General features: G+C 37.4%; 1 protein-coding gene and 1 non-coding gene across 2 annotated transcripts; one reads left to right on the top strand and one right to left on the bottom strand.

The window, feature by feature from the left end:
- Positions 1 to 1,192: 1,192 nt before the first annotated feature.
- LOC133631919 (myosin heavy chain, cardiac muscle isoform-like) lies at positions 1,193 to 13,510 on the bottom strand. Its single transcript, XM_062024109.1, has 5 exons — positions 13,407 to 13,510; positions 7,768 to 8,036; positions 7,583 to 7,706; positions 2,007 to 2,253; positions 1,193 to 1,939 (listed from the first exon to the last, which is right to left on the bottom strand). The coding sequence occupies exons 1-5, from the start codon at positions 13,487 to 13,489 to the stop codon at positions 1,937 to 1,939; spliced, it is 726 nt and encodes a 241-aa protein (XP_061880093.1). The 5' UTR covers positions 13,490 to 13,510; the 3' UTR covers positions 1,193 to 1,936.
- Positions 1,700 to 1,771, top strand: trnac-gca (transfer RNA cysteine (anticodon GCA)). The gene has a single exon. It is a non-coding gene; the product is annotated as a tRNA-Cys (tRNA).
- Positions 13,511 to 27,763: the final 14,253 nt, after the last annotated feature.

Raw genomic sequence — 27,763 nt, 5'->3', positions numbered from 1 at the left:
ATTATTGGACTTTACGATTTTGGGCTGGGGAAAAAAAAGCTAAAAAGTTAGCATGTGTCAAGTAACAAATTATATGACTGAAGTGTTTTGGCAGTAAAATTATCTAAAAAAAAAAAAAAAAAAGTTAGCATACCAACAGTTAGCATGCTAACAGTTAGCATTTGTCAAGTACCAAATTATTTGACTTTACGGGTTTTGACCGGGAAAAAAAGGCTACAAAGTTAGCATGTGTCAAGTAACAACTTATATGACTGAAGTGTTTTGGCTGTCAAATTATCTAAAAAAAAAAAAAAGTTAGCATGCTAACAGTTAGCATATGTCAAGTACCAAGTTATTTGACTAAGGTTTTTGGCTAGAAAAATGGCAACAAAAAAAAGTTAGCATACCAACAGTTAACATGTGTGGATAATGCATATGTTTAAGAGCTATTTCTTTATTCATAATCATGTTTGAATCAGCTCATATTTTTTTCCTTAATTTTACTCTGTATACTAGTTTCTCTTTGTCTTCAGATTGCCTGGTTAGACAGGGTCGTAAACCATCAGGAATGTGAACACAACCCCCAAGTCTCTCTTCTTATCAGTGTTGGGGGGGGGGGGGGGGGGGGCTTTCTTTGTGTGAAAAGAGTTGCTTTTTGCCTGTGGAATGCCAGATCAACTTGGGCTACGCATTTGGATGTGTTGTTCGAGGCTGGTCTCTATTCTCAAATATTTGACAATAAAATTACAAAATACCTATTCTATGGTTGGTGGTACCTTTTGAGTTCAGCTGATATGTCATTAAGGAACTTGGGACTGACCAGCGTTTTACATCCCACTTGGAGGAACATCTGGTCAAACGCAACACATGCTAACAGTTAGCATTTGTCAAGTACCAAATTATTTGACTTTACGGTTTATAGCTGGGGAAAAAGGCTACAAAGTTAGCATGTGTCAAGTAACAACTTATATGACTGAAGTGTTTTGGCTGTGAAAATCATCTAAAAAAAATAAGTTAGCATGCAAACAGTTCGCATGCTAACATTTAGCATATGTCAAGTACCAAGTTATTTGACTAAGGTTTTTGGCTAGAAAAAATTGCAACAAAAAAAAAGTTAGCATACCAACAGTTAACATGCTAACAGTTAGCATTTGTCAACTACCAATTATTTGACTTTACGGTTTTTGGCTGGGAAAAAAAAGGCTACAAAGTTAGCATGTGTCAAGTAACAACTTATATGACTGAAGTGTTTTGGCTGTAAAATTATATAAAAATAAATAAATAAAAAGTTAGCATACCAACAGTTAGCATGCTAACAGTTAGCATAAGTCAAGTACCAAGTTATTTCACTAAGGTTTTTGGCTAGAAAAAATTGCAACAAAAAAAAAGTTAGCATGCTAACGTTAGCAAGCTGCCTGCTGTCACGCAAACAAACTGGATAACCTGATGTCTGTTTCAAATAAAAGCCAGCTATTTTGTTAGATAAAAGTCTAAGTGTTGCAACACCCAACACACACACACACACACACACACACACACACACACACACACACACACACACACACACACACACACACACATGCACACACAAACACACACACACACAGGGAGGACAAAGAATTCCTGGCTTGCACTGAACAGGAAATAGTTGTGTCCTCCTGGGAATCCGAGGTTGCAGTAATGGAGGACAGAGGAGTGAAAGTGGTCATGAGTGGAGTGTGGGGGTATAGCTCAGTGGTAGAGCATTTGACTGCAGATCAAGAGGTCTCCGGTTCAAATCCGGATGCCCCCTGTTTTTGTCCGGTTCTGGACTGGGGACTGTACCACAAAGCAGGCAAGACTATTTAAGAGTGAAACGTTTGCTGGTTGGCGGCCACTGTGGACACACGAGGTCTTGCAGTTGTTATCCATCTTGGTGAAAGTTCATGGATGGTTCCGTGTGGAACATTCCAGAAGGTCACTGTGAAGGGAGGACAAGATGTCAGAGGAGCCAGCAGGACGTGTTTGGAGCGCTGGGCTGCTCTTACCTTCCTGCGCGTGAACTTCCTGCGAGGCTTCTTGGTGAGCTCGTCCTCCAGACGACTGACCTCGCAGCTGAGCTCCAACTCCTTCTTCTGCATGACGTCCTTCTCCAGCCACAGAGTCATGTTCTCCTGCAGCATCATCTGCAGCTGTGTCATCTTCTTGCTGTTCTGAACTCTCTCCTCCTCCAGCCTCTTGGACAGCTTGTCCTCGAACACCACCTCCATGTTGCTCATCGTCTCAGCGATCATGCTGCCAGGTCACACCACAGCTTACTTCACTCATGTGTCACTCAGGTGTCACCTAGTGTCACTCAGGTGTCGCCTAGTGTCACACAGGTGTCACCTATATCACACAGGTGTCACCTGTATCACACAAGTGTTACCTGTATCACACAAGTGTTACCTAGTGTAACACAGGTGTCACCTATATCACACAGATAATACCTAGTGTCACACAGGTGTCACCTATATCAAACAGGTGTCACCTAGTGTGACAAAGGTGTCACCTATATCACACAGATGTTACTATATCACACAGGTGTCACCTATATCACACAGGTGTCACCTATGTCACCTATATCACACAGGTGTCACCTATATCACACAGGTGTCACCTATATCACAAAGGTGTCACTTAGTGTCACACAGGTGTCACCTGTATCACACGGGTTTCACCTTGTGTCACACAAGTGTCACTTAGTGTCACACAGGTGTCACCTATTTCACACAGGTGTCACTTAGTGTCACACAAGTGTCACCTATATCATACAGGTGTCACGTAGTGTCACACAGGTGTCACCTATATCACACAGGTGTCACATAGTGTCACACAGGTGTCACCTATATCACACAGGTGTCACCCAGTGTCACACAGGTGTCACCTATATCACACAGGTGTCACCTAGTGTCACACAGGTGTCCCCTATATCACACAGGTGTCACCTAGTGTTAAAAATGTGTCATCTATATCACACAGGTGTCACCTATATCACACAGGTGTTACCTAGTGTAACACAGGTGTCACCTATATCACACAGGTGTCACCTTTATCACACAGATAATACCTAGTGTCACACACGTGTCCCCTATATCAAACAGGTGTCACCTAGGGTGACAAAGGTGTCACCTATATCAAACAGGTGTCACCTAGTGTGACAAAGGTGTCACCTAGTGTCACACAGGTGTCACCTATATCACAAAGGTGCCACCTAGTGTCACCTATATCACACAGGTTTCACCTAGTGTCACACAAATGTCACCTAGTGTCACACAGGTGTCACCTATTTCACACAGGTGTCACCTATATCACACAGGTGTCACCTAGTGTCACACAGGTGTCACCTATATCACAAAGGTGCCACCTAGTGTCACCTATATCACACAGGTTTCACCTAGTGTCACACAAGTGTCACCTAGTGTCACAGAGGTGTCACCTATATCACACAGGTGTCAGCTAGTGTCACACAGGTGTCACCTATATCAAACAGGTGCCACATGAAGTGTGTCATCTAGTGTCACACAGGTGTCATCTAGTGTCACGTACTTACAAAACCTAAAAGCAGTGAAGTTGTCACGTTGTGTAAATGGTAAATAAAAAGAGAATACAAAATGAAGTTTCTCAGTGTGAACATTAAATATCTTGTCTTTGCAGTCTCTTCAATTGAATATAAGTTGAAAAGGATTTGCAAATCATTGTATTCTGTTTTTATTTACCATTTACACAACGTGACAACTTCACTGCTTTTGGGTTTTGTAATTCTAGTTAATGTAGTGTGTCACCTAGTTAGTGTAGTGTGCCATGTTGTTCTGTTGTGTGTCACCTTGTGTCACATAAGTGTCATGTAGTTCATCTAGTGTCACATAAGTGTCATATAGTTCATCTATTGTCACATAAGTGTCATATAGTTCATCTAGTGTCACATAAGTGTCATGTAGTTCATCTAGTGTCACATAAGTGTCATATAGTTCATCTATTGTCACATAAGTGTCATATAGTTCATCTAGTGTCACATAAGTGTCATATAGTTCATCTAGTGTCACATAAGTGTCATATAGTTCATCTAGTGTCACATAAGTGTCATATAGTTCATCTAGTGTTACATAAGTGTCATATAGTTAATTTAGTATCACATAAGTGTCATATAGTTCATCTAGTGTTACATAAGTGTCATATAGTTAATTTAGTATCACATAAGTGTCATATAGTTCATCTAGTGTTACATAAGTGTCATATAGTTAATTTAGTATCACATAAGTGTCATATAGTTCATCTAGTGTCACATAAGTGTCATATAGTTCATCTAGTGTTACATGAGTGTCATATAGTTAATTTAGTATCACATAAGTGTCATATAGTTCATCTAGTGTTACATAAGTGTCATATAGTTAATTTAGTATCACATAAGTGTCATATAGTTCATCTAGTGTCACATAAGTGTCATATATATATATATATACATATAAGGGACGGCGTGGCGAAGTTGGTAGAGTGGCCGTGCCAGCAATCGGAGGGTTGCTGGTTACCGGGGTTCAATCCCCACCTTCTACCATCCTAGTCACGTCCGTTGTGTCCTTGGGCAAGACACTTCACCCTTGCTCCTGATGGGTGCTGGTAGCGCCTTGCATGGCAGCCCCCGCCATCAGTGTGTGAATGTGTGTGTGAATGGGTGAATGTGGAAATAGTGTCAAAGCGCTTTGAGTACCTTAAAGGTAGAAAAGCGCTATACAAGTATAACCCATTTATCATTTATTTATATAGTTCACCTTGTGTCACATAAGTGTCATATAGTTAATTTAGTATCACATCAGTGTCTTATAGTTCATCTAGTGTCACATAAGTGTCATATAGTTCACCTTGTGTCACATAAGTGTCATATAGTTCACATTGTGTCACATAAGTATCATATAGTTCATCTAGTGTCACATAAGTGTCATATAGTTAATTTAGTATCACATCAGTGTCTTATAGTTAATCTAGTGTCACATAAGTGTCATATAGTTCACCTTGTGTCACATAAGTGTCATATAGTTCACATTGTGTCACATAAGTATCATATACAGCCGAGTCATACCAAAGACTATAAAAATGGGACCCATAACCTCCCTGCTTGGCACTCAGCAACAAAGGGTTGGAGTTGGTGGTTAAATCACCAAAATGATTCCCGGGCGCGGCGCCGCTGCTGCCCACTGCTCCCCAAGGGGATGGGACAAATGCAGAGGACAAATTTCACCACATCTAGTGTGTGTGTGACAATCATTGGTACTTTAATCTTTAATATTAATCTTAATATAGTTCATCTAGTGTCACATAAGTGTCATATAGTTCACCTTGTGTCACATAAGTGTCATATAGTTCACCTTGTGTCACATAAGTGTCATATAGTTCATCTAGTGTCATATAGTTCATCTAGTGTCACATAAGTGTCATATAGTTCACCTTGTGTCACATAAGTGTCATATAGTTCATCTAGTGTCACATAAGTGTCATATAGTTCATCTAGTGTCACATAAGTGTCATATAGTTCACCTTGTGTCACATAAGTGTCATATAGTTCATCTAGTGTCACATAAGTGTCATATAGTTCATCTAGTGTCACATAAGTGTCATATAGTTCACCTTGTGTCACATAAGTGTCATATAGTTCATCTAGTGTCACATAAGTGTCATATAGTTCACCTTGTGTCACATAAGTGTCATATAGTTCATCTAGTGTCACATAAGTGTCATATAGTTCATCTAGTGTCATATAGTTCATCTAGTGTCACATAAGTGGCATATAGTTCACCTTGTGTCACATAAGTGTCATATAGTTCATCTAGTGTCACATAAGAGTCATATAGTTCATCTAGTGTCATATAGTTCATCTAGTGTCACATAAGTGGCATATAGTTCATCTAGTGTCATATAGTTCATCTAGTGTCACATAAGTGGCATATAGTTCACCTTGTGTCACATAAGTGTCATATAGTTCATCTAGTGTCACATAAGTGTCATATAGTTCATCTAGTGTCACATAAGTGTCATATAATTCACCTTGTGTCACATAAGTGTCATATAGTTCATCTAGTGTCACATAAGTGTCATATAGTTCATCTAGTGTCACATAAGTGTCATATAGTTCACCTTGTGTCACATAAGTGTCATATAGTTCATCTAGTGTCACATAAGTGTCATATAGTTCACCTTGTGTCACATAAGTGTCATATAGTTCATCTAGTGTCACATAAGTGTCATATAGTTCATCTAGTGTCATATAGTTCATCTAGTGTCACATAAGTGGCATATAGTTCACCTTGTGTCACATAAGTGTCATATAGTTCATCTAGTGTCACATAAGAGTCATATAGTTCATCTAGTGTCATATAGTTCATCTAGTGTCACATAAGTGGCATATAGTTCATCTAGTGTCATATAGTTCATCTAGTGTCACATAAGTGGCATATAGTTCACCTTGTGTCACATAAGTGTCATAAAGTTCATCTAGTGTCATGTAGTTCATCTAGTGTCACATAAGTGGCATATAGTTCACCTTGTGTCACATAAGTGTCATATAGTTCACATTGTGTCACATAAGTGGCATATAGTTCATCTAGTGTCACATAAGTGTCATATAGTTCATCTAGTGTCACATAAGTGTCATATAGTTCATCTAGTGTCACATAAATGTCATATAGTTCATCTAGTGTCACATAAGTGTCATATAGTTCATCGAGTGTCACATAAATGTCATATAGTTCATCTAGTGTTACATAAGTGTCATATAGTTCATCTAGTGTCACATAAATGTCATATAGTTCATCTAGTGTCACATAAGTGTCATATGGTTCATCTAGTGTCACATAAATGTCATATAGTTCATCTAGTGTCACATAAGTGTCATATAGTTCACCTTGTGTCACATAAGTGTCATATAGTTCACCTTGTGTCACATAAGTGTCATATAGTTCATCTAGTGTCACATAAATGCCATATAGTTCATCTAGTGTCACATAAGTGTCATATAGTTCATCTAGTGTCACATAAGTGTCATATAGTTCATCTAGTGTCACATAAATGTCATATAGTTCATCTAGTGTCACATAAGTGTCATATAGTTCATCGAGTGTCACATAAATGTCATATAGTTCACCTTGTGTCACATAAGTGTCATATAGTTCACATTGTGTCACATAAGTGGCATATAGTTCATCTAGTGTCACATAAGTGTCATATGGTTCATCTAGTGTCACATAAATGTCATATAGTTCATCTAGTGTCACATAAGTGTCATATGGTTCATCTAGTGTCACATAAATGTCATATAGTTCATCTAGTGTCACATAAGTGTCATATGGTTCATCTAGTGTCACATAAGTGTCATATAGTTCATCGAGTGTCACATAAATGTCATATAGTTCATCTAGTGTCACAAAAGTGTCAAATATATAGTTCATGTAGTGTGTCACCTAGTGTCACATACAGTAAGTGTCACCTAGTTAGTGTAGTGTGTCATGGTGTTCTGTTGTGTGTCAGCTATAGTGTCATGTCAAGTGTCAGGTTGTATCTAATGGAGTGTCATGTGGTGTCACGTAGAGGTTACTTAGTCTTGTCTCTCTGCGCGTCCTCCGTCAGCTGCTTATTGGCGGCGTCCTGCTGCTTCTTCTGAACCACCATCTTGTCCTCCAGAGCCACCAGCTGTCCCGCCTGCTGGTCCAACTGCTTGGCTGGGGGGCGACAAGACAAGATGGAGGAGGAGTCCCCTCACAGCCAGACGGCGAGCCTCACCTTGCGTGTCGATGACGGCGTCCAGCTCGCTGATGCGATGGTGCAGCTGCTCCAGCTGCTTCTTGAGCTGCTCCATGGTCTCCTTGTCCTTCTCGCTGGCCTCCTGCTGCTGCTCCACCTGCTCCATCAGCATCTCCACCCTCTTGTCCTTGGTGTCCAGCGCCCGCTTCAAGTACCTGGTCACGTCGTCCTTGTCCTTCGTCAGCGCCCGCAGCTCCGACATCAGATCCAGGACGTGGTTCTCCAGCTCGCCGCATTTCGACTGACACCTGCAACGTGACAAAATAATATCATTAAATTTCAATATTTTTATAGTGAATTCAAGCAGAAGCTTGTGGATGGCTACCAAAAGCGCCTTATTGCAGTGAAACTTGCCAAGGGACATGTAAGCAAATATTAAAGGCCTACTGAAACCCACTACTACCGACCACGCAGTCTGATAGTTTATATATCAATGATGAAATCTTAACATTATAACACATGCCAATACGGCCGGGTTAACTTATAAAGTGACATTTTAAATTTGCCGCTAAACTTCCGGTTCGAAACGCCTCTGAGGATGACGTATGCGCGTGACGTAGACCGGCGAACACGGGTATGCCTTCCACATTGAAGCCAATACGAAAAAGCTCTGTTTTCATTTCATAATTCCACAGTATTCTGGACATCTGTGTTCGTGAATCTGTTGCAATCATGTTCATTGCATTATGGAGAAGGAAGCTGAGCAAGCAAAGAAGAAAGTTGTCGGTGAGAAATGGACGTATTTTTCGAACGTAGTCAGCAACAACAGTACACAGCCGGCGCTTCTTTGTTTACATTCCCGAAAGATGCAGTCAAGATGGAAGAACTCGGATAACAGAGACTCTAACCAGGAGGACTTTTGACTTCGATACACAGACGCCTGTAGAGAACTGGGACAACACAGCCTCTTACCAGGATTACTTTGATTTGGATGACAAAGACGCAGACGTGCTACTGTGAGTATGCAGCTTTGGCTTCTAAACATTTGATCGCTTGACCGTATGTGCGCAACTTTTTTTTGCGTATGTACGTAACTTTTTAAAAATATATAAGCTTTATGAACCTTGGGTTAGGTGAACGGTCTTTTGGGCTGAGTGATTGTGTGTGTTGATCAGGTGTTTGAATTGTATTGGCGTGTTCTATGGAGCTAGGAGCTAGCATAGGAGCTAGGAGCTAGCATAACAAACACGCAGGTGTTTTTATGCAGGATTCATTTGTGGCATATTAAATATAAGCCTGGTTGTGTTGTGGCTAATAGAGTATATATATGTCTTGTGTTTATTTACTGTTGTAGTCATTCCCAGCTGAATATCAGGTACCGTGAGTATGCAGCCTTGGCTGCTAAACATTTGATAGCTTGACCGTATGTGCGCGTCACGTACGTAACTTTTTAAAAATATATAAGCTTTATGAACCTTGGGTTAGGTGAACGGTCTTTTGGGCTGAGTGATTGTGTGTGTTGATCAGGTGTTTGAATTGTATTGGCGTGTTCTATGGAGCTAGGAGCTAGCAGAGGAGCTAGGATCTAGCATAACAAACACGCAGGTGTTTTTATGCAGGATTAATTTGTGGCATATTAAATATAAGCCTGGTTGTGTTGTGGCTAATAGAGTAAATATATGTCTTGTGTTTATTTACTGTTGTAGTCATTCCCAGCTGAATATCAGGTCACCCCCGGCTCTCACAGCATCTTCCCTATCTGAATAGCTTCAACTCCCCACTAGTCCTTCACTTGCACTTTACTCATCCACAAATCTTTCATCCTCGCTCAAATTAATGGGGAAATTGTCGCTTTCTCGGTCCGAATCTCTCTCACTTCATGCGGCCATCATTGTAAACAATAGGGAACTTTGCGTATATGTTCAACTGACTACGTCACGCTACTTCCGGTAGGGGAAAGCCTTTTTTTTATCAGATACCAAAAGTTGCAATCTTTATCGTCGTTGTTCTATACTAAATCCTTTCAGCAAAAATATGGCAATATCGCGAAATGATCAAGTATGACACATAGAATAGATCTGCTATCCCCGTTTAAATAAAAAAAATTCATTTCAGTAGGCCTTTAACATTGCTGTATGTATACTTTTGACCCAGCAGATTTGCTCACATTTTTAGTAGACCCATAATAAATTCATAAAAGAACCAAACTTCATGAATGTTTTTTGTGACCAACAAGTATGTGCTCCAATCACTGTATCACAAAAAAATAAGAGTTGTAGAAATTATTGGAAACTCAAGACAGCCATGACATTATGTTCTTTACAAGTGGATGTACAATTTTAACCACGACTGTATGTCCAACACTTTTTTGGGCATATCGATGTAAATATCAGTATCTTCCTTTCCCCAGGTGGGTATTGGTATCGGTTCGATACTAGCGTGACGAATCGATACGTTTGTGGTAAACCTCTCTCTCTCTCTTTCTCGCTCTCTCACTCAGGCCCACTCCTGGTCCCCTGACTTCATTTGTCACCCACATGTGCCTGCAATGGAAGTTATTGTTGACATTTTTATACTTACATTTTTCTTATTTTGCACTTATTCGGGGTATTGTGTGTATTAAATGTAAAAAGGAATTGCTTTCAATTAAATGCATTATAATTAGGGCTGTCCAAAATAACGAGTTAACTCATGTGATTAATCACGAAAAATTATCGCGTTAATCATGCATATACGCAGATTAATGATGCATTTTTATTATTTATTTTTTTTCATTTTAAAATACACCCAAACGGGACTTGAGATAAAAGTGTTAGCACGTTTTGAGCAAATAAATTATGTGCATTTAGGTGGAATACTTAAAAAAAAATTGTAATATTCTGACAATAAAATTGCATTTGTGTCTAAATATTGAGCTCTTGTTTTATTAAAAAAGATAGTATTAACCTGTGATTAATAATGATTAATCCACATTTAAGTGTGATTAATTTGATTTGAGAACAAGTATCATTTGACAGCACTAATTATAAAGCTCCAAAGCATTCACACATTTGTTTTTTCTTCTTCTTCTTCTTCTCCAGATTTTGGCACGCTCTACCTTCCACATTTTTCATCCGATTCAAGCCGTTCCAACTTCAAACTGTTCAGCCTATCCGGGAATCGCGGGCTTTCCCTTGACCAATTCCAAAAATTCCCAGATTTCCCAGAATTCCAGGTTTTCCGGGACATTTTTCCCATTAAAAATGAATTGGCCTTTTTTCAATCTTCCACCATTTCCACATTTTTCAACCGATTCAAACCATTCCACCTTCAACATATTCCACTTATCTTGGAAATTCTAACTATAATTTCTCTAAATTCAAAAAAATTCCAGGAATTCCCAGATTTCACTTTTTTAAAAACCCTTTTTTGACCCTTTTTTCTAGCGATTACTCCTTCCACATTTTTAAATCCACTTCAACCGTTTCACCGTGCAAACATTCCTCTTAATCAAGACAAAAAACTAAGTTATTTTTCCCAGTTTTCACAAAATTCCTGGAATTCCTTAATACCATTTCTCAATAAAAAATGTTACTACTACAACATTTCTCGACCAATTAGAAAAATTCCAAAACCAACCATTTCAACTCATTCAGACCATTCAAGTTTTTTTGTTTTTTTTACCATTTTCCCAAAAATTCCAGCTTTACCCAAAATTCCCAAATTTCCATGAAATTCCCATTTAAATGAATGGGACATTTTTCAAAGTTCCACAATTCCCACATTTTTTACCCAATTCAAACAGTTCCAACTGCAAAATATTCAGCCTGTTCAAAATTGTGTGCTCTCCTTCGACAATTTTTAAAAATTCCCGGATTTCCAGGAATTCCCAGTTTTCAGGGACATTTTCCCCATTCAAAATGAATTGTCCATTTTTTAAACTTCCACAATTCGCGCATTTTTCAACCGATTCAAACCATTCCAACATCAACACATTCAATTCATCCAACTAACACTTTCCCAAGTTCCAAACCAAATGCAGTTTTTCCTGGAAATTCCATCTACTCAACATTCAAACTATTCTTACATTCATACTACATTCTGTCAGCATTTCAGTTCAACTTCAGCATTGGAGCATTCATACTCAATTCCTTCAGGAATTGCCTCATCTACTTGCTATATATTATTATAGTGGCAATTAGTTATTAAAAACTATTATAAATACAGTATTCCTGTGTCATCACGGACATAGTAACTAACTGGAGGCAAAGTAACAAAATGATTATGATGTGTAAATATCCGTATCGGCTACACTGGCTGTTCATACTTGATATTCGATAATAACAAAAGTCTCATAATTGCTCAGGCCTACGTTCTGGGTGAACCACTGCTAAGCTAATGCTAAGTGGCTAGCATAGAGCAGGGGTGTCAAACTCATTTTAGATCGGGGGCCACATGGAGAAAAATCTACTTCCAAGTGGGCCGGACTGGTAAAATCACAGCACGATAACTTAAAAATAAAGACAATGTCAGATTGTTTTCTTTGTTTAGAAATAGAACAAGCACATTCTGAAAATGTACAAATCATAATGTTGTTGGGGTTTTTTTACACTTACATGTTGGGGTTAATAATTTATTTGTCGTTATTTATATTTTCTGAATAAATTATGTGATAATGTTGGTGTTAATTTTCAATCTATCAAGATAAAAAAGTTATATCAAAATCTAATTACGGGATGTTATTTATGTAGTTAGATCATTTTCCTCGACTGATGTACTAACATCATGTGGTTTATTTTGTACATATGTAGCATCATCTACGAAAACGCAAAGAATTGCTATTGCGACATCTAGTGGACACATTTAGAACAGCTGTTTCTTTCATTAAAAAATGTCAAGTTAATTTTTATACTTAGCAAACTCATCCCGCAGGCCGGATAAAACCTGTTCGAGGGCCTGATCCAGCCCTCGGGCCATACGCTTGACACCCCTGGCCTAGAGGCTAGTTTACGCATTATATTAAGACTTTGTTACTTTCTAGTAACAGCTTATGGCATCACATGATGTAAAAACAATACAATAATGTTTAGGTTCGGTTGTGTGCGCAACTTATAACTTATCAGCAAGTGTTTTCTGAGCTTCTTGTCTTTTTCTTCGTTCTTCTCTCAACTTATTGGTGTCAGTAACAGAACACGTGACGTCACATCCGGTGTCCCACACAATTGAGTTCCCAGGACCCTTACTAGCGGGCAACTATTATAAATACATTATGCTTGTGTCATACTCATCACAGTCATAACAACCAATTGGCGAAAAAGTCACACAATTACTCAAATATTTTTATGTGTAAATATCCGTATCGGCTACACTTGCTACTTTTTGGGTGAACTACTGCTAAGCTAATGCTAAGCGGCTAGCATAAAGGCTAGTTTATGCATTATATTAAGACTTTGTTTCTTTTCAGTAACAGCTTATGGCATCACATGATGTAAAAACAATACAATAATGTTTAGGTTGGGTTGTGTGCACAACTTATAACTTATCAGTAAGTGTTCTCTGAGCTTCTTGTCTTTTTCTTCGTTCTTCTCTCAACCTCCCGGTGTCAATAACATAACGTGTGACGTCACATCCTGTGTCCCACACAATTGAGTCCCCCCCGGACGCTAACAAGCGAGCCCCATGTTTGTCTTCTAACTTACTTATCCAGCTGATCCTCCAAATGTCGGATTTGTGTCAGGTACAACTTATCAGTGTCCAAAATCTCGGCGACTTCTTCCGCCATCTTTACGCTGTTTATTTTATAATGTCCTTAATTTCGCTGTTTTGATGTTAACTCTTTCACAACAAAAGCATTGGCAACAGTGCTGCGTTCAGGCACCGCTAGTTTTTTTTGTTTTTTTATCAACACGTTTTTAAATTGAATTAAAGCGTCACATTTAGTCGTGTCGTTGCTCAAATTGAAAACATCAAGGTGTTTTTTGACGTCACAGCTCTTTTTTTTTTTTTAAACAAAAATGACGACGTCTTTTTGTTGTCAATGCAACTGCAGTTCTGATGGTCGCCAGCAGAGGTCAGCAGACACCGTTGGCTTCAAATCAACTTCTGAAACGTAAACAAAACCTTCCTAAATGTTGTTAATTGCTGACTCAGAGTTACTGTGCTCTGCAGTATTGCACCGACTGGAAAACAATAAGGTCACATTATCACTATTATTATGTATTGTTTTATGATTTTTAGACTTTGTAACACAAGTCCAACTATCCCAAATCAACTATATGAATGAATGCTGTCATAAAACAATAAAGTAAATGTTGGAACGCTTACACTTGATATATATATATATATATATATATATATATATATATATATATATATATATATATATATATATATATATATATATATATATATATATATATATATATATATATATTAAGAGATCAATAAATGACTGCAGACCATAATAATAACACGTTAGCGATTAATACACGTAGTTAACCTTTACTCTTGTTTTTGTGAGCCAAATTGTTTGTTGTCAGAGATCCTGTGACAGCTGCGCTCGGTGTGATGCACCACTCGGACAAGATATCAGCAACACATATAAATACATACTTGTTGGTCATATTTTTGTCGTCTTTTCGTATTAAAATTGGTTTGTTAGTTGGGAAGCAAAATCAAACGAGGTCACATTATTAAGGATCTACAAGAGCCAAAAGCAGTGAAGTTGTCACGTTGTGTAAATGGAAAATAAAAAGAGAATACAATGATTTGCAAATCCTTTTCAACTTATATCCAATTGAATAGACTGCAAAGACAAGATTATAATTTTTTTGCAAATAATCATGAACTTAGAATTTAATGGCAGCAACACATTGCCAAAAAGTTGTCAGAGGGGCATTTTTACCGCTGTGTTACATGGCCTTTCCTTTGAACAACACTCAGTAAAGGTTTGGGAACTGAGGAGACACATTTTTGAAGTGGAATTATTTCCCATTCTTGCTTGATGTACAGCTTAAGTTGTTCAACAGTCTCCCTTCTTCTATTTTAGGCTTCATATTGCACCACACATTTTCAATGGGAGACAGGTCTGGACTACAGGCAGGCCAGTCTAGTACCCACACTCTTTTACTATGAAGCCACGCTGTTGTAACTCGTGACTTGGCATTGTCTTGCTGAAATAAGCAGGGGCGTCCATGATAACGTTGCTTGGATGGCAACATATGTTGCTCCAAAACCTGTATGTACCTTTCAGCATTAATGGTGCCTTCACAGATGTGTAAGTTACCCATGCCTTGGCCACTAATACACCCCCATACCATCACACATGCTGGCTTTTACACTTAGCACCTAGAACAGTCCGGATGGTTCTTTTTTCTTTGGTCCAGAGGACACAACATCCACAGTTTCCAAAAAAAATTGAAATGTGGACTCACCAGACCACTTTTCCACTTTGGATCGGTCCATCTTAGATGAGCTTGGGCCCAGCAAAGCTGGCGGCGTTTCTGGGTGTTGTTGATAAATGGCTTTGGCTTTGCATTGTAGAGTTTTAACTTGCACTTACAGATGTAGCGACCAACTGTAGTTACTGACAGTGGTTTTCTGAAGTGTTCCTGAGCCCATGTGGTGATATCCTTTACACACTGATGTCGCTTTTTGATGCAATACCGCCTGAGGGATCCAAGGTCCGTAATATCATCGCTGACGTGCAGTGATCTCTCCAGATTCTCTGAACCTTTTGATAAAATTACAGAACGTAGATGGTGAAATTCCTAAATTCCTTGCAATAGCTGGTTGACAAATGTTGTTCTTAAACAATTTGCTCCCACATTTGTTGACAAAGTGGTGACCCTCACCCCATCCTTGTTTGTGAATGACTGAGCATTTCATGGAAGCTGCTTTTATACCCAATCATGCCATGCACCTGTTCTCATTTAGCCTGTTCACCTGTGGGATGTTCCAAATAAGTCTTTGATGTGCATTCCTCAACTTTCTCAGTCTTTTTTAAAACATGTTGCAGGCATCAAATTCCAAATGAGCTACTAATTGCAAAAAATAACAACGTTTCTCAGTGTGAACATTAAATATCTTGTCTTTGCAGTCTATTCAATTGAATATAAGTTGAAAAGGATTTGCAAATCATTGTATTCTGTTTTTATTTACCATTTACACAACGTGACAACTTCACTGGTTTTGGGGTTTGTACATTTCTTTCTGATGCGCATCTCGATACCACCTGATCTGAACCCACAATTTGGGCAAGGAAAAACTCCAAAAGCCTAACATGGGAGAAGGAAGAGACCTTGGGAAGGGTCATGAAATAGAACAGCTAGCGCGTCCTCCAGACTGGTACCTCTCCAGGGATCATCCGCGGCCGCCAGGTAACCTCTCCGCACGAAAAAGGAGAAGCGGCAGGTCAACTGGCCTAAAACAGTCCATTTAAAGGCTAGTTTAGGATCTTTTTTTGGTATTTTTGTTTGTTCTTTGTGTAAAATATAGCTAAAATGCTAATTAGGCCACACGATGACGACATCCAGGAAGAAGACTTTCATATTTTTGGACTTGTTTTCGGTGCGGCGAGGCCTCTTTGAGGTCGAGCCGGGTCGCGTCAGATGTGAAAGTTTATTACCTGCAATCACACACACACACACACACACACACACACACACACACCAGTAGACGTCTGCTTCCCATTAAGGGCGACGGACACACGTGTTCTTTGTTCTGAGAAGAGAACCACATGAGGTAAACGTTGAGTTTTTTTCAGGATGAACTTAACGTAAAGACTTGCAGAAAGTCGCGTAACCAAAGCCTACAATGGCGCAGTGTTCAGGGCACTCCTCTGTTACACCTGTGGTTACAACGTCAGGCAGCAGAGGTCGCTGTTGCACATTTTGTCTTCTCCTATCAGTCATGTTGTGGGTCGGGAAGGAACCAAGGGGTCAAAGTCCGCACTTTTGGATCCGCGAACCAGGAGCAACTAGTCCGAGGGTGGAACTTTGCCCTCCAGCTCGTCCTGCCTGGCTTTGTTCCACAGGTCTCTCCAGGTGTGTCCCAGGTCACGTCGGGACAAGAAGGGTGTGTCTTCAAGACAATGTTCTAAAACTGACACCAGGACCTTTCATGGCCGAGTGAACACCCTAAACAATCATTTCCTGGTCTCGTTTGGACACCAAAAGTGCTCAAATAGTTTCTCGGAAAGCTTCTTGTTGTGGTCCATGCTGGTCTTGTGCAGGTCTACAATCTCGGGCCTCATTGGTGCTCAAATAGTTTCTTAAAAAGCTTCTCTTCGTGTGGTCCATGCCAGTTTTGTGCAGGTCTACAATGTTGGATCTCATTGGAGCTCAAAGTTTCTCAAAAAGCCTCTTGAAGTGGTCCCTGCCAGTCCTCAGCAGGTCTACAATTTCGGACCTCATTGGTGCTCAAATAGTTTCTCAAAAAGTTTCCTATTGTGGTCCATGCCAGTCTTGTGCAGGTCTTTAATCTTGTCCCTCATTGGTGCTCAAATAGTTTCTCAAAAGGTTTCCTGTTGTGGTCCATGCCAGTCTTGTGCAGGTCTACAATCTCGGGCCTCATTGGTGCTCAAATAGTTTTCTTAAAAAGTCTCTTTTTTTGTGATTCATGCCAGTCTTGTGCAGGTCACCAATCTTTTCCCTGATTGGTGCTCAAATACTTTCTCGAAAAGCTTCTTGTTGTGGTCCATGTCAGTCTTGAGCAGGTCTACAATCTTGTCTCTGGTTGATGCTCAAATTGTTTTTCAAAAAGCTTCTTGTTGTGCTCCATGTCAGTCTTGTGCAGGTCTACAATCTTGTCCCTCATTGGTGCTCAAATAGTTTCTCAAAACGTTTCCTGTTGTGGTCCATGCCAGTCTTGTGCAGGTCTACAATCTGAGACCTCATTGATGCTCAAATAGTTTCTCAAAAAGCTTCTTGTTGTGGTCCATGTCCGTCTTGTGCAGATCTACAATCTCGGGCCTCATTGGTGCTCAAATAGTTTCTTAAAAAGCCTCTTTTCTTGTGATTCATGACAGTCTTGTGCAGGTTACAAATCTTTTCCCTGATTGGTGCTCAAATAGTTTCTCGAAAAGCTTCTTGTTGTGATCCATGTCAGTCTTGAGCAGGTCTACAATCTTGTCCCTGGTTGATTTTCAAATGGTTTCTCAAAAAGCTTTTTGTTGTGGTCCATGTCAGTCTTGTGCAAGTCTACAGTCTTGTCCCTCATTGGTGCTCAAATAGTTTCTCAAAAAGTTTCCTGTTGTGGTCCATGCCAGTCTTGTGCAGGTCTACAATTTGGTCCCTGGTTGATGCTCAAATAGTTTCTCAAGAAGCTTCTTGTTGTGGTCCATGCCAGTCTTGTGCAGGTCTACTATTTGGTCCCAGGGGTCATTTGACAGCTCTTTGGTCTTGTTCGTAGTGACGTAGACATTTTGATAGAATCAAATGTTCCAGTTATCCACACAATAATTTAGGAATAGGAGAGTTTTCTTAAAGAAACAGGACTCATTTGTGTTTTTATGGACGCTTGCCCACTTTGTGGTGGTTTACAGCTTTTTGTTTGGCATTTCTACCAAACAGTCGCCCATAAACTAAATAGCACTTTAGCTTAGTTTGATGAGTGAGCATTTGGACATGGCAGCTAACAGGAAATCGTTTTCTTTCACACACAAATCTCCTAGTTTAGTCATTAAAAAATCACGTAAAGCAACACAATGTTTTACAAAATGGTAAAGATTGTTGACATGTTTGTAAAAAGTCGCTATTAATGTTGATAAACACAATAAACAAAAAAAAGCACTTTAGCTTAGCATGATGACTGAGCATTTGGACATGGCGGCTAACAGGAAGTAGCTTTATTTCACACACAAATCTCCTAGTTTAGTCATTAAAAAATCACTTAAAGCAACACAATAAAAGACAACGTCATAAAAGAGTGCTAAAGATTGTTGATATGTTTGTAATAAATCGCTATTAATGCTGATAAACACAAGAAAAAAAATAGCACTTTAGCTTAGCATGATGACTAAGCATTTGGACATGGCAGCTAACAGGAAGTAGCTTTCTTTCACACACAAATTTCCTAGTTTAGTCATTAAAAAGTCTGCAAAAGCAACACAATAAAAGACTTATAAAAAAATGGTAAAGATTGTTGATATGTTTGTAAAAAGTCGCTATTAAAGTTGATAAACACAAGAAAAGATAGCACTTTAGCTTAGCATGATGACTAAGCATTTGGACATGTCGGCTAACAGGAAGTAGCTTTCTTTCACACACAAATCTCCTAGTTTAGTCATTAAAAAATCACTTAAAGCAACACAATAAAAGACAACGTCATATAAGAGTGCTAAAATTGTTGATATGTTTGTAATAAATCGCTATTAATGCTGATAAACACAAGAAAAAAAAAAAGCACTTTAGCTTAGCATGATGACTAAGCATTTGGACATGGCAGCTAACAGGAAGTAGCTTTCTTTCACACACAAATCTCCTAGTTTAGTCATTAAAAAGTCTGCAAAAGCAACACAATAAAACACAATGTTATGAAAAAAATGATAAAGATTGTTGGTATGTTTGTAAAAAGTCGCTATTAAAGTTGATAAACACAAGAAAAGATAGCACTTTAGCTTAGCATGATGACCAAGCATTTGGACATGGCGGATTACAGGAAGTAGCTTTCTTTCACGCACAAATCTCCTAGATTAGTCATTAAAAAGTCCGCAAAAGCAACACAATAAAACACAATGTTTTACAAAATGGTAAAGATTGTTGACATGTTTGTAAAAAGTCGCTATTAATGTTGATAAACACAATAAACAAAAATAGCACTTTAGCTTAGCATGATGAGTGAGCATTTGGACATGCCGGCTAACAGGAAGTAGCTTTCTTTCACACACAAATCTCCTAGTTTTGTCATTAAAAAATTACTTAAAGCAACACAATAAAAGACAACGTCATAAAAGAGTGCTAAAAATTGTTGATATGTTTGTAATAAATCGCTATTAATGCTGATAAACACAAGAAAAAAAATAGCACTTTAGCTTAGCATGATGACTAAGCATTTGGACATGGCAGCTATCAGGAAGTAGCTTTCTTTCACACACAAATCTCCTAGTTTAGTCATTAAAAAGTCCGCAAAAGCAACACAATAAAAGACAAAGTTGTAAAAAAGTGCTGAAGATTGTTGACATGTTTGTAATAAGTTGCTATTATTGCTGATAAACACAATAAACAAAAAAAGCACTTTAGCTTAGCATGATGACGTCCAAAAAAGATTCAAATGTGTTATTATTTTCAAATGTCAGTTGATTCGACATGAACAAGGTAGGAAATCCTGCGCCCTATTTTTGTCACACATTAAAAAGCTCCTGCAAAATGATGTCAATATTTGACAATCAAACAATGTTTGACAAACAGACACTATTTAATCTGCTAGATTATCAACTCCTCGGATAAAAGCTGCTTTTTCCAGAAGTGGCGCCTTTGAACCACTTCCTGTCCCCAAAGCAAACGTGTTTTGTTAACGATCATAACATCAGAAACTGAACGCCGCTAAAGATAATAATGCTACTGTAAGTGCCATGCTAGCTTTTGTGTTTGCTTCGACAATATGACCTATTTTCTTTGTAAATGTGGCACTTATCTTATCTTATCTTATCTTATATCAGAAGTCCTGTATGAAAGGTTCACAGTGCTGAAACCACCCACATGTAGAAATATGACGTGACAAACATGCTACACAAAAGTTACACAAAAGCTACGACTAAATTATACGGGCTTGTTTTTGTTTTGACCTGATTTTTGTCTGGAAGGTATTTATTGGATATCCAATATTTTTTTTGCTTCAGTGTTTATCAACATTAATAGCAACTTATTACAAACATAGCAACAATCTTTAGCACTCTTTTAAAACTTTGTCTTTTATTGTGTTGCTTTAGGTGACTTTTGAATGACTAAACTAGGGGATTTGTGTGCGAAAGAAAGCTACTTCCTGTTAGCCGCCATGTCCAAATGCTTAGTCATCATGCTAAGCTAAAGTGCTATTTTTGTTTATTGTGTTTATCAACATTATTAGCAACTTTTTACAAACATATCAACAATCTTTACCATTTTTTATTTTAACATTGCGTTTTATTGTGTTGCTTTTGGGGGCTTTTTATTGACTAAACTAGGAGATTTGTGTGTGAAAGAAAACTACTTCCTGTTAGCCGCCATGTCCAAATGCTTAGTCATCATGCTAAGCTAAAGTGCTATTTTTGTTTATTGTGTTTATCAACATTATTAGCAACTTTTTACAAACATATCAACAATCTTTACCATTTTTTATTTTAACATTGTGTTTTATTGTGTTGCTTTTGGGGGATTTTTATTGACTAAACTAGGAGATTTGTGTGTGAAAGAAAACTACTTCCTGTTAGCCGCCATGTCCAAATGCTTAGTCATCATGCTAAGCTAAAGTGCTATTTTTGTTTATTGTGTTTATCAACAATAATAGCGACTTTTTACAAACATGTCAACAATCTTTACTATTTTTCATAACGTGTTTGATTGTGTTGCTTTAGGTGACTTTTTAATGACTAAACTAGGAGACTTATGTGAAAGAAAGCTACTTCCTGTTAGCTGCCATGTCCAAATGCTTAGTCATCATGCTAAGCTAAAGTGCTATTTTTGTTTATTATGTTTATCAGCATTAATAGCGACTTTTTACAAACATATCAACAATCTTTACCACTTTTTATTATAACATTGTGTTTTATTGTGTTGTTTTAGGTGACTTTTTAATGACTAAACTAGGAGATCTTTGTGTGAAAGAAAGCTACTTCCTGCTAGCCAGCCATGTCCAAATGCTTAGTCATCATGCTAAGCTAAAGTGCTATTTTTATTTATTCTGTTTATCAACATTAATAGCGATTTATTACAAACATATCAACAATCATCAGAACTCTTTTACAAGGTTGTCTTTTTTGTGTTGTTTTAGGTGACTTTTTAATGACTAAACTAGGAGATTTGTGTGTGAAAGAAAGCTACTTCCTGTTAGCCGCCATGTTCAAATGCTTAGTCATCATGCTAAGCTAAAATGCTATTTTTGTTTATTGTGTTCATCAACATTAATAGCAACTTTTTACAAACATGTCAACAATCCTTACCATTTTTCATAACGTGTTTTATTGTGTTGTTTTAGGTGACTTTTTAATGACTAAACTAGGAGATTTGTGTGCGAAAGAAAGCTACTTCCTGTTAGCTGCCATGTCCAAATGCTTACTCATCAAACTAAGCTAAAGTGCTATTTGGTTGATTGTGTTCATCAACATTTTTAGCGACTTTTTACAAACATATCAATCTTTTGCACTCTTTTATGATGTTGTCTTCTAATTGTGTTGCTGTCAGTGACTTTTTAATGACTAAACTCAGAGATTTGTGTGAAAAAAAGGTACTTCCTGTTCACCGCCATGTCCAAATGCTGATTTGTCATGCTAAGCTAAAGTGCTATTTCCATTTTCATTTTCATACACACGAATGGTGACCGTACACCCCGGAGTCATTGATTGGTGCGTTACATGTGCTAACTGTTAGCATGTTAACAATAGCATACTAACGTGCTAACATTAGCGTGCTAACTTTTTGGACATGTTTACCGCCATACACCTCAGAGTCTTTCTAACTTTGCACTTAACATATGCTAACTGTTAGCATGCTAACTTTTTAGCCATTTTTTTTCCACCATACACCTTAAGAGTCATATAACTTGGCACGTGACATATGCTAACTGTTTGAATGTTAATGCTAGCATGCTATTGTGCAAATATTGGCATGCTAGCCTGCTTAAATTAACGTGTCTACTCTTTTGGCATATTTTGCCACCATACACCTCACTGTATGAGACATAAGCTAACTCTTAGCATGGTAATTTTGGCATACTAGCATGCTAAAATTAGCATGCTAACTATTTTCACCAGTTTTGCTGCCGTACAGCTCAGAGTCTTACAACTTGGTACGTGACATAAGCTAACTGTTAGCAGGGTAATGTTGGCATGCTAGCATGCTAACATTAGCATGCTAACTCTCTTAATTAGTTTTTCTGCCATATAACATGGTACGTGACATAAGCTAACTGTTAGCATGCTAACGTAAGCATGTTCGTATCCAAATGGCCCCCGTCTTTAATTTGGAACAGTTCTGGACAAGGCTGGACTTTCAGAAGCAGCACCTAGTGGCACGTGGAGGAAGTGCACCCTGTCTCTGTTCTTTCTCAAGACCGCCTTGTTGTGACGTCTCGCCTTCTGCTTTGTGTTTTCTTCCTGCTTCCGTGTCAGCAACTTGGAGTCACCTCATCCAATATTTACTGGACTTGGCACGCGCTCGGAACCCGGGGCTGGCGCTCGCTGCTCCTAATTGAGATCTTGTGTCGTTTGTTGGCCCGCTTCCACGCCTCGTAAAAGGGGGGTGGGGGGTGTATAGTGTGTGTGTGTGTGTGTGTGTTCTTGTATTTCTACCCTTCTTGAGACACCAAGAAGGAAAAGTAGCTGCCATATGAGGAGGTGTGAACAAGTGATGACATAACCCATGGTCCCAATAACATTGCATCTAATAGAGAATGTCTCATTTGCACCCCTGCTGGTCAAAATGAGGGTGGTCCCAAAAAGGAGGGATTTTTCAAATTGACTGTGTGTCACTTTTAAAAGTGCTCCCCCTTCTGGTCAACATATGACATAACTAGTGTGTGTAAAAATTTGAAGTGATCCCCCTCTGGCCAACATATGAAATAACAAGTGTGTGTAGGAAATTAAAATGCGCTCCCTTTGGCCAAAATTAAATTTTAAAAACATAAATAAATATGTATATAGAGACAAACTGTCATAACTTGAAGTAAATAATGAAGATTAAAAACCAATTACCAAACAAAAAATTTAAAAAAAATTACAAATAAATGTGTCAATTTTTTTTAATTAAATTGTGAACAATTTCTCATATTATTTCTGTTTCTGTAATATTGCAATATTTTCTTGTGAAATTATTACTTTTTTAATGTAAAATTATTACTTTTTAATGCAAAATGGTGACACTTGTCATATAAAATTCGGACTTTCATCACAATATTGCCAATATTTTTGTTCTTGTGAAATTGTGACATTCTTTGAGTAAAAGGATGACTTTTGTCATAATTTTGCTAGAGTAAAATTCCGATTTATATTATAATATTGCCAACGTTTTTAAGTTTTCTTATAAAATTGTGACTTTTGTCGAGTAAAATTACGACTCTTTTCATAAAATTGTCAACAAAAGCAGTCTTTTTCTCAAAATGTGTCAACTTTTTTTTTTATAAAATTGGGAACAATTTCTCATATTCTTTCTGTTTCTGTAATATTGCAATATTTTCTTGTGAAATTATTACTTTTTTAATGTAAAATTATGACTTTTTAATGCAAAATGGTGACGTTTGTCATATAAAATTCTGACTTTTACCACAATGTTGCCAATTTTGTTGTTGTTCTTGTGAAATTGTGACATTCTTTGAGTAAAATGATGACATTTGTCATCATTTTGCTAGAGTAAAATTCAGATTAATATTATAATATTGCCAAGGTTTTTAAGTTTTCTTATAAAATTGTGATTTTTGTTGAGTAAAATTACGACTCTTTTCATAAAATTGCCAACAAAAGCAGTCTTTTTCTCACAATGTGTCAACTTTTTTTTTTATAAAATTGGGAACAATTTCTCATATTCTTTCTGTTTCTGTAATATTGCAATATTTTCTTGTGAAATTATGACTTTTTAATGTAAAATTATGACTTTTTAATGCAAAATGGTGACATTTGTCATATAAAATTCGGACTTTTATCACAATATTGCCAATATTTTTGTTCTTGTGAAATTGTGACATTCTTTGAGTAAAATTATGACTTTTGTCATAATTTTGCTAAGTAAAATTCCGATTAATATTATAATATTTCTAAGGTTTCTTATAAAATTGTGATTTTTGTGGAGTAAAATTATGACTCTTTTCATAAAATTGCCAACAAAAGCAGTCTTTTTCTCACAATGTGTCAACTTTTTTTTTATAAAGTTGGGAACAATTTGTCATACTCTTTCTGTTTCTGTAATATTGCAATATTTTCTTGTGAAATTATGACTTTTTTCATGTAAAATTATGACTTTTTAATGCAAAATGGTGACGTTTGTCATATAAAATTCTGACTTTTACCACAATGTTGCCAATTTTTTTGTTGTTCTTGTGAAATTGTGACATTCTTTGAGTAAAATGATGACTTTTGTCATAATTTTGCTAGAGTAAAATTCCGATTAATATTATAATATTGCCAACGTTTTCAAGTTTTCTTATAAAATTGAGACTTTTTTCGAGTAAAATTTCGACTCTTTTCATAAAATTGCTAACAAAAGCAGTCTTTTTCTCACAAAGTGTCAACTTTTTTTTAAATAAAATTGGGAACAATTTCTCATATTCTTTCTGTTTCTGTAATATTGCAATATTTTCTTGTGAAATTATTAGTTTTTAATGTAAAATGATGACTTTTTAATGCAAAATGGTGACGTTTGTCATATAAAATTCTGACTTTTACCAAAATGTTGCCAATTTTTTTGTTGTTCTTGTGAACTTGTGACATTCTTTGAGTAAAATAATGACTTTTGTCATAATTTTGCTAAGTAAAATTCCAATTAATATTATAATATTGCCAATGTTTTTAAGTTTTCTTATAAAATTGTGACTTTTGTCGAGTAAAATTTCGACTCTTTTTATAAAATTGCCAATATTTTTAGCTTTTTCTTTAAAATTGCGACTGTTATTGAGTAAAATTCCAACTTTTATCATGATATTGCACACATGTTCAGTTTTGACTTGCGTTGAGTAAAATGACGACTTTTGTTATAATACTGCCAAAATTCTAAATTTTTCTTGTGAAATTGTGACCTTTTTCTTGTGAAATTTCAACTCATTTTTCACAACAAGCTTTTTTATATTTGCATAGTATGTATATATTATTAATGTTGTAAGTACAAATCTTTATATATCTAGAAAGGGTGGTCCTAAAGAGGTAGGCATTTTTCTCAGGTCTCAAGAAGGTATAAAATACAAGAATGCGCGTGTGTGTGTGTGTGTGTGTGTGTGTGTGTGTGTGTGTGTGTGTGTGTGTGTGTGTGTGTGTGTGTGTGTGTGTGTGTGTGTGTGTGTGTGTGTGTGTGTGTGTAATGAAAATCAGCCGAGTCTGGACTTTGCCATTTTTAGGTTTCAGGTCTTATGTGGACTCCTCCAGAAGTCTAAGTGGTGATTTGGAGTCCTCATAAAGTGCACCAGCCTGATGTGGTCCTCGGTCTACACTCCCGCTTTTATTGGCGTCCCGTTTTCAATGTAATTAAGCCAAGTGACTCAGGGAGGTTTTGGTGTGCGAGGTGGCTCACAAAGCTCCTGTGGGTCTCAGACTTCGCCCCCCCTCCCCCTTACCCTTTCAAGTCCCAGCTGCCAAAATAAAAGTTGTCTCTTTGTCACGCTCGTTACGCCCACACAAAAACCATTCACACTTAGACTGAGATCCATCCATCCATCCATTTTCTACCGCTTGTCCCTTTTGCTGAGACATTACACAAAATTCAACAACAAAAACGCCCTTTTTAGCACGTCTGACATTATTCTAAACTTTTAGGATGACTTTGTGTGTGAAAGAAAGCCGTGTACTTCCTGTTAGCTTGTCATGCTAAGCTAAAGTGTTATTTTCATTTTTGTTTATCGCGTTGTTCGAATAAAGTAGCAACTTATTACAAACGTATCGACAATTCCGGGTCTTTCAACATCTCAGGCCTTCTTTGGTACGATCATACAAAATAAATGTGTGTGTAAAAAAAATTCCTCAGTCATTGTGCTAAGCTAAAGTGCTATTTTTTTATTGTGTTTATCAGCATTAATAGCGACTTATTACAAACATATCAACAATCTTTAGCACTCTTTTATGACGTTTGTTTTTTATTTGTGTTGCTTTCAGTGATTTTTAATGACTAAACTAGGAGATTTGTGTGCGAAAGAAAGCTACTTCCTGTTAGCCGTCATGTCCAAAAATGTAGTCGTTATTTTAAGCTAAATTGCTTTTTTCATTATTATTTATCGCGTTTAGCTAATAAAATGGCACTGTTGTCTTTTATTTGTGTTGCTTTTGGGGACTATTTATTGTCTAAACTAGGAGATTTGTGTGTAAAAGAAAGCTACTTCCTGTTAGCTGGTATTTCCAAATGCTCAGTCATCATGCTAAGCTAAATTGCTATTTTAATGTTTGTTTATTGTGTTCAGCTAATAAAATGGCATCGTTGCTTTTGGGGACTATTTACGGTCTAAACTGGGAGGTTTGTGTGTAAAAGAAAGCTACTTCCTGTTAGCCGGTATGTCCAAATTCTTCGTCATCATGCTAGACTAAATTGCTATTTTAATTTTTGTTTATCGTGTTTAGCTAATGAAATGGCATCGTTGTCTTTTATTCAATTTATAAATCACATTTATTGTCTAAACTGGGAGATTTGTGTGTAAAAAAAACCCCAACTACTTCCTGTCTAAAAATGTAGTCCTCATGCTAAGCTAAATTGCTATTTTCATTATTATCTGTCGTGTTCAGCTGATAAAATTTACTAATAAAATACTACAAATGTAACAAACATTCTTAGCACTCTTAATGACGTTGTCTTTTATTTGTGTTGCTTTTGGGGACTATTTATTGTCTAAACTGGGAGATTTGAGTATAAAAGAAAGCTACTTCCTGGTAGCCACCTTCACGCTAAGCTAAATGCTAACTAACCAACAATTTATCACCCTAATAAAATGGACTAGTGACATACTAGAACAATCTTTAGCACTCTTGCATGATGTTCTTTGTGTTGCTTGGAGTGACTTGTTGTGCACCAGAGAGCCCCCTGGTGGCGGGGAGGTGTCACTGCCCGATCACTCACTCAAATCAGCATTTGGTTGTTTTATTTTGGTAAAACATTCTGCAGATGTATCATTTGGTTGTTTTATTTTGGTAAAACATTTTGCAGATGTAACATTTGGTTGTTTTATTTTGGTAAAA

Source organism: Entelurus aequoreus, linkage group LG17 (assembly GCF_033978785.1).
Source record: "Entelurus aequoreus isolate RoL-2023_Sb linkage group LG17, RoL_Eaeq_v1.1, whole genome shotgun sequence".
NCBI lineage: Eukaryota > Metazoa > Chordata > Actinopteri > Syngnathiformes > Syngnathidae > Entelurus > Entelurus aequoreus.
The sequence above is the reverse complement of the archived record's forward strand: the minus strand, read 5'-3'. Positions and strand labels throughout refer to the sequence as shown.

Excerpts from the sequence above, each read along its gene's own strand:
- LOC133631919 (XM_062024109.1), bottom strand. The coding sequence starts at position 13,489 with ATGGCGGAAGAAGTCGCCGAGATTTTGGACACTGATAAGTTGTACCTG. Across the intron at positions 8,037-13,406 it reads TTGGAGGATCAGCTGGATAA|GTGTCAGTCGAAATGCGGCG; the intron begins GTAAGTTAGAAG and ends GTCACGTTGCAG. Across the intron at positions 2,254-7,582 it reads GCGCAGAGAGACAAGACTAA|CATGATCGCTGAGACGATGA; the intron begins GTAACCTCTACG and ends GTGACCTGGCAG.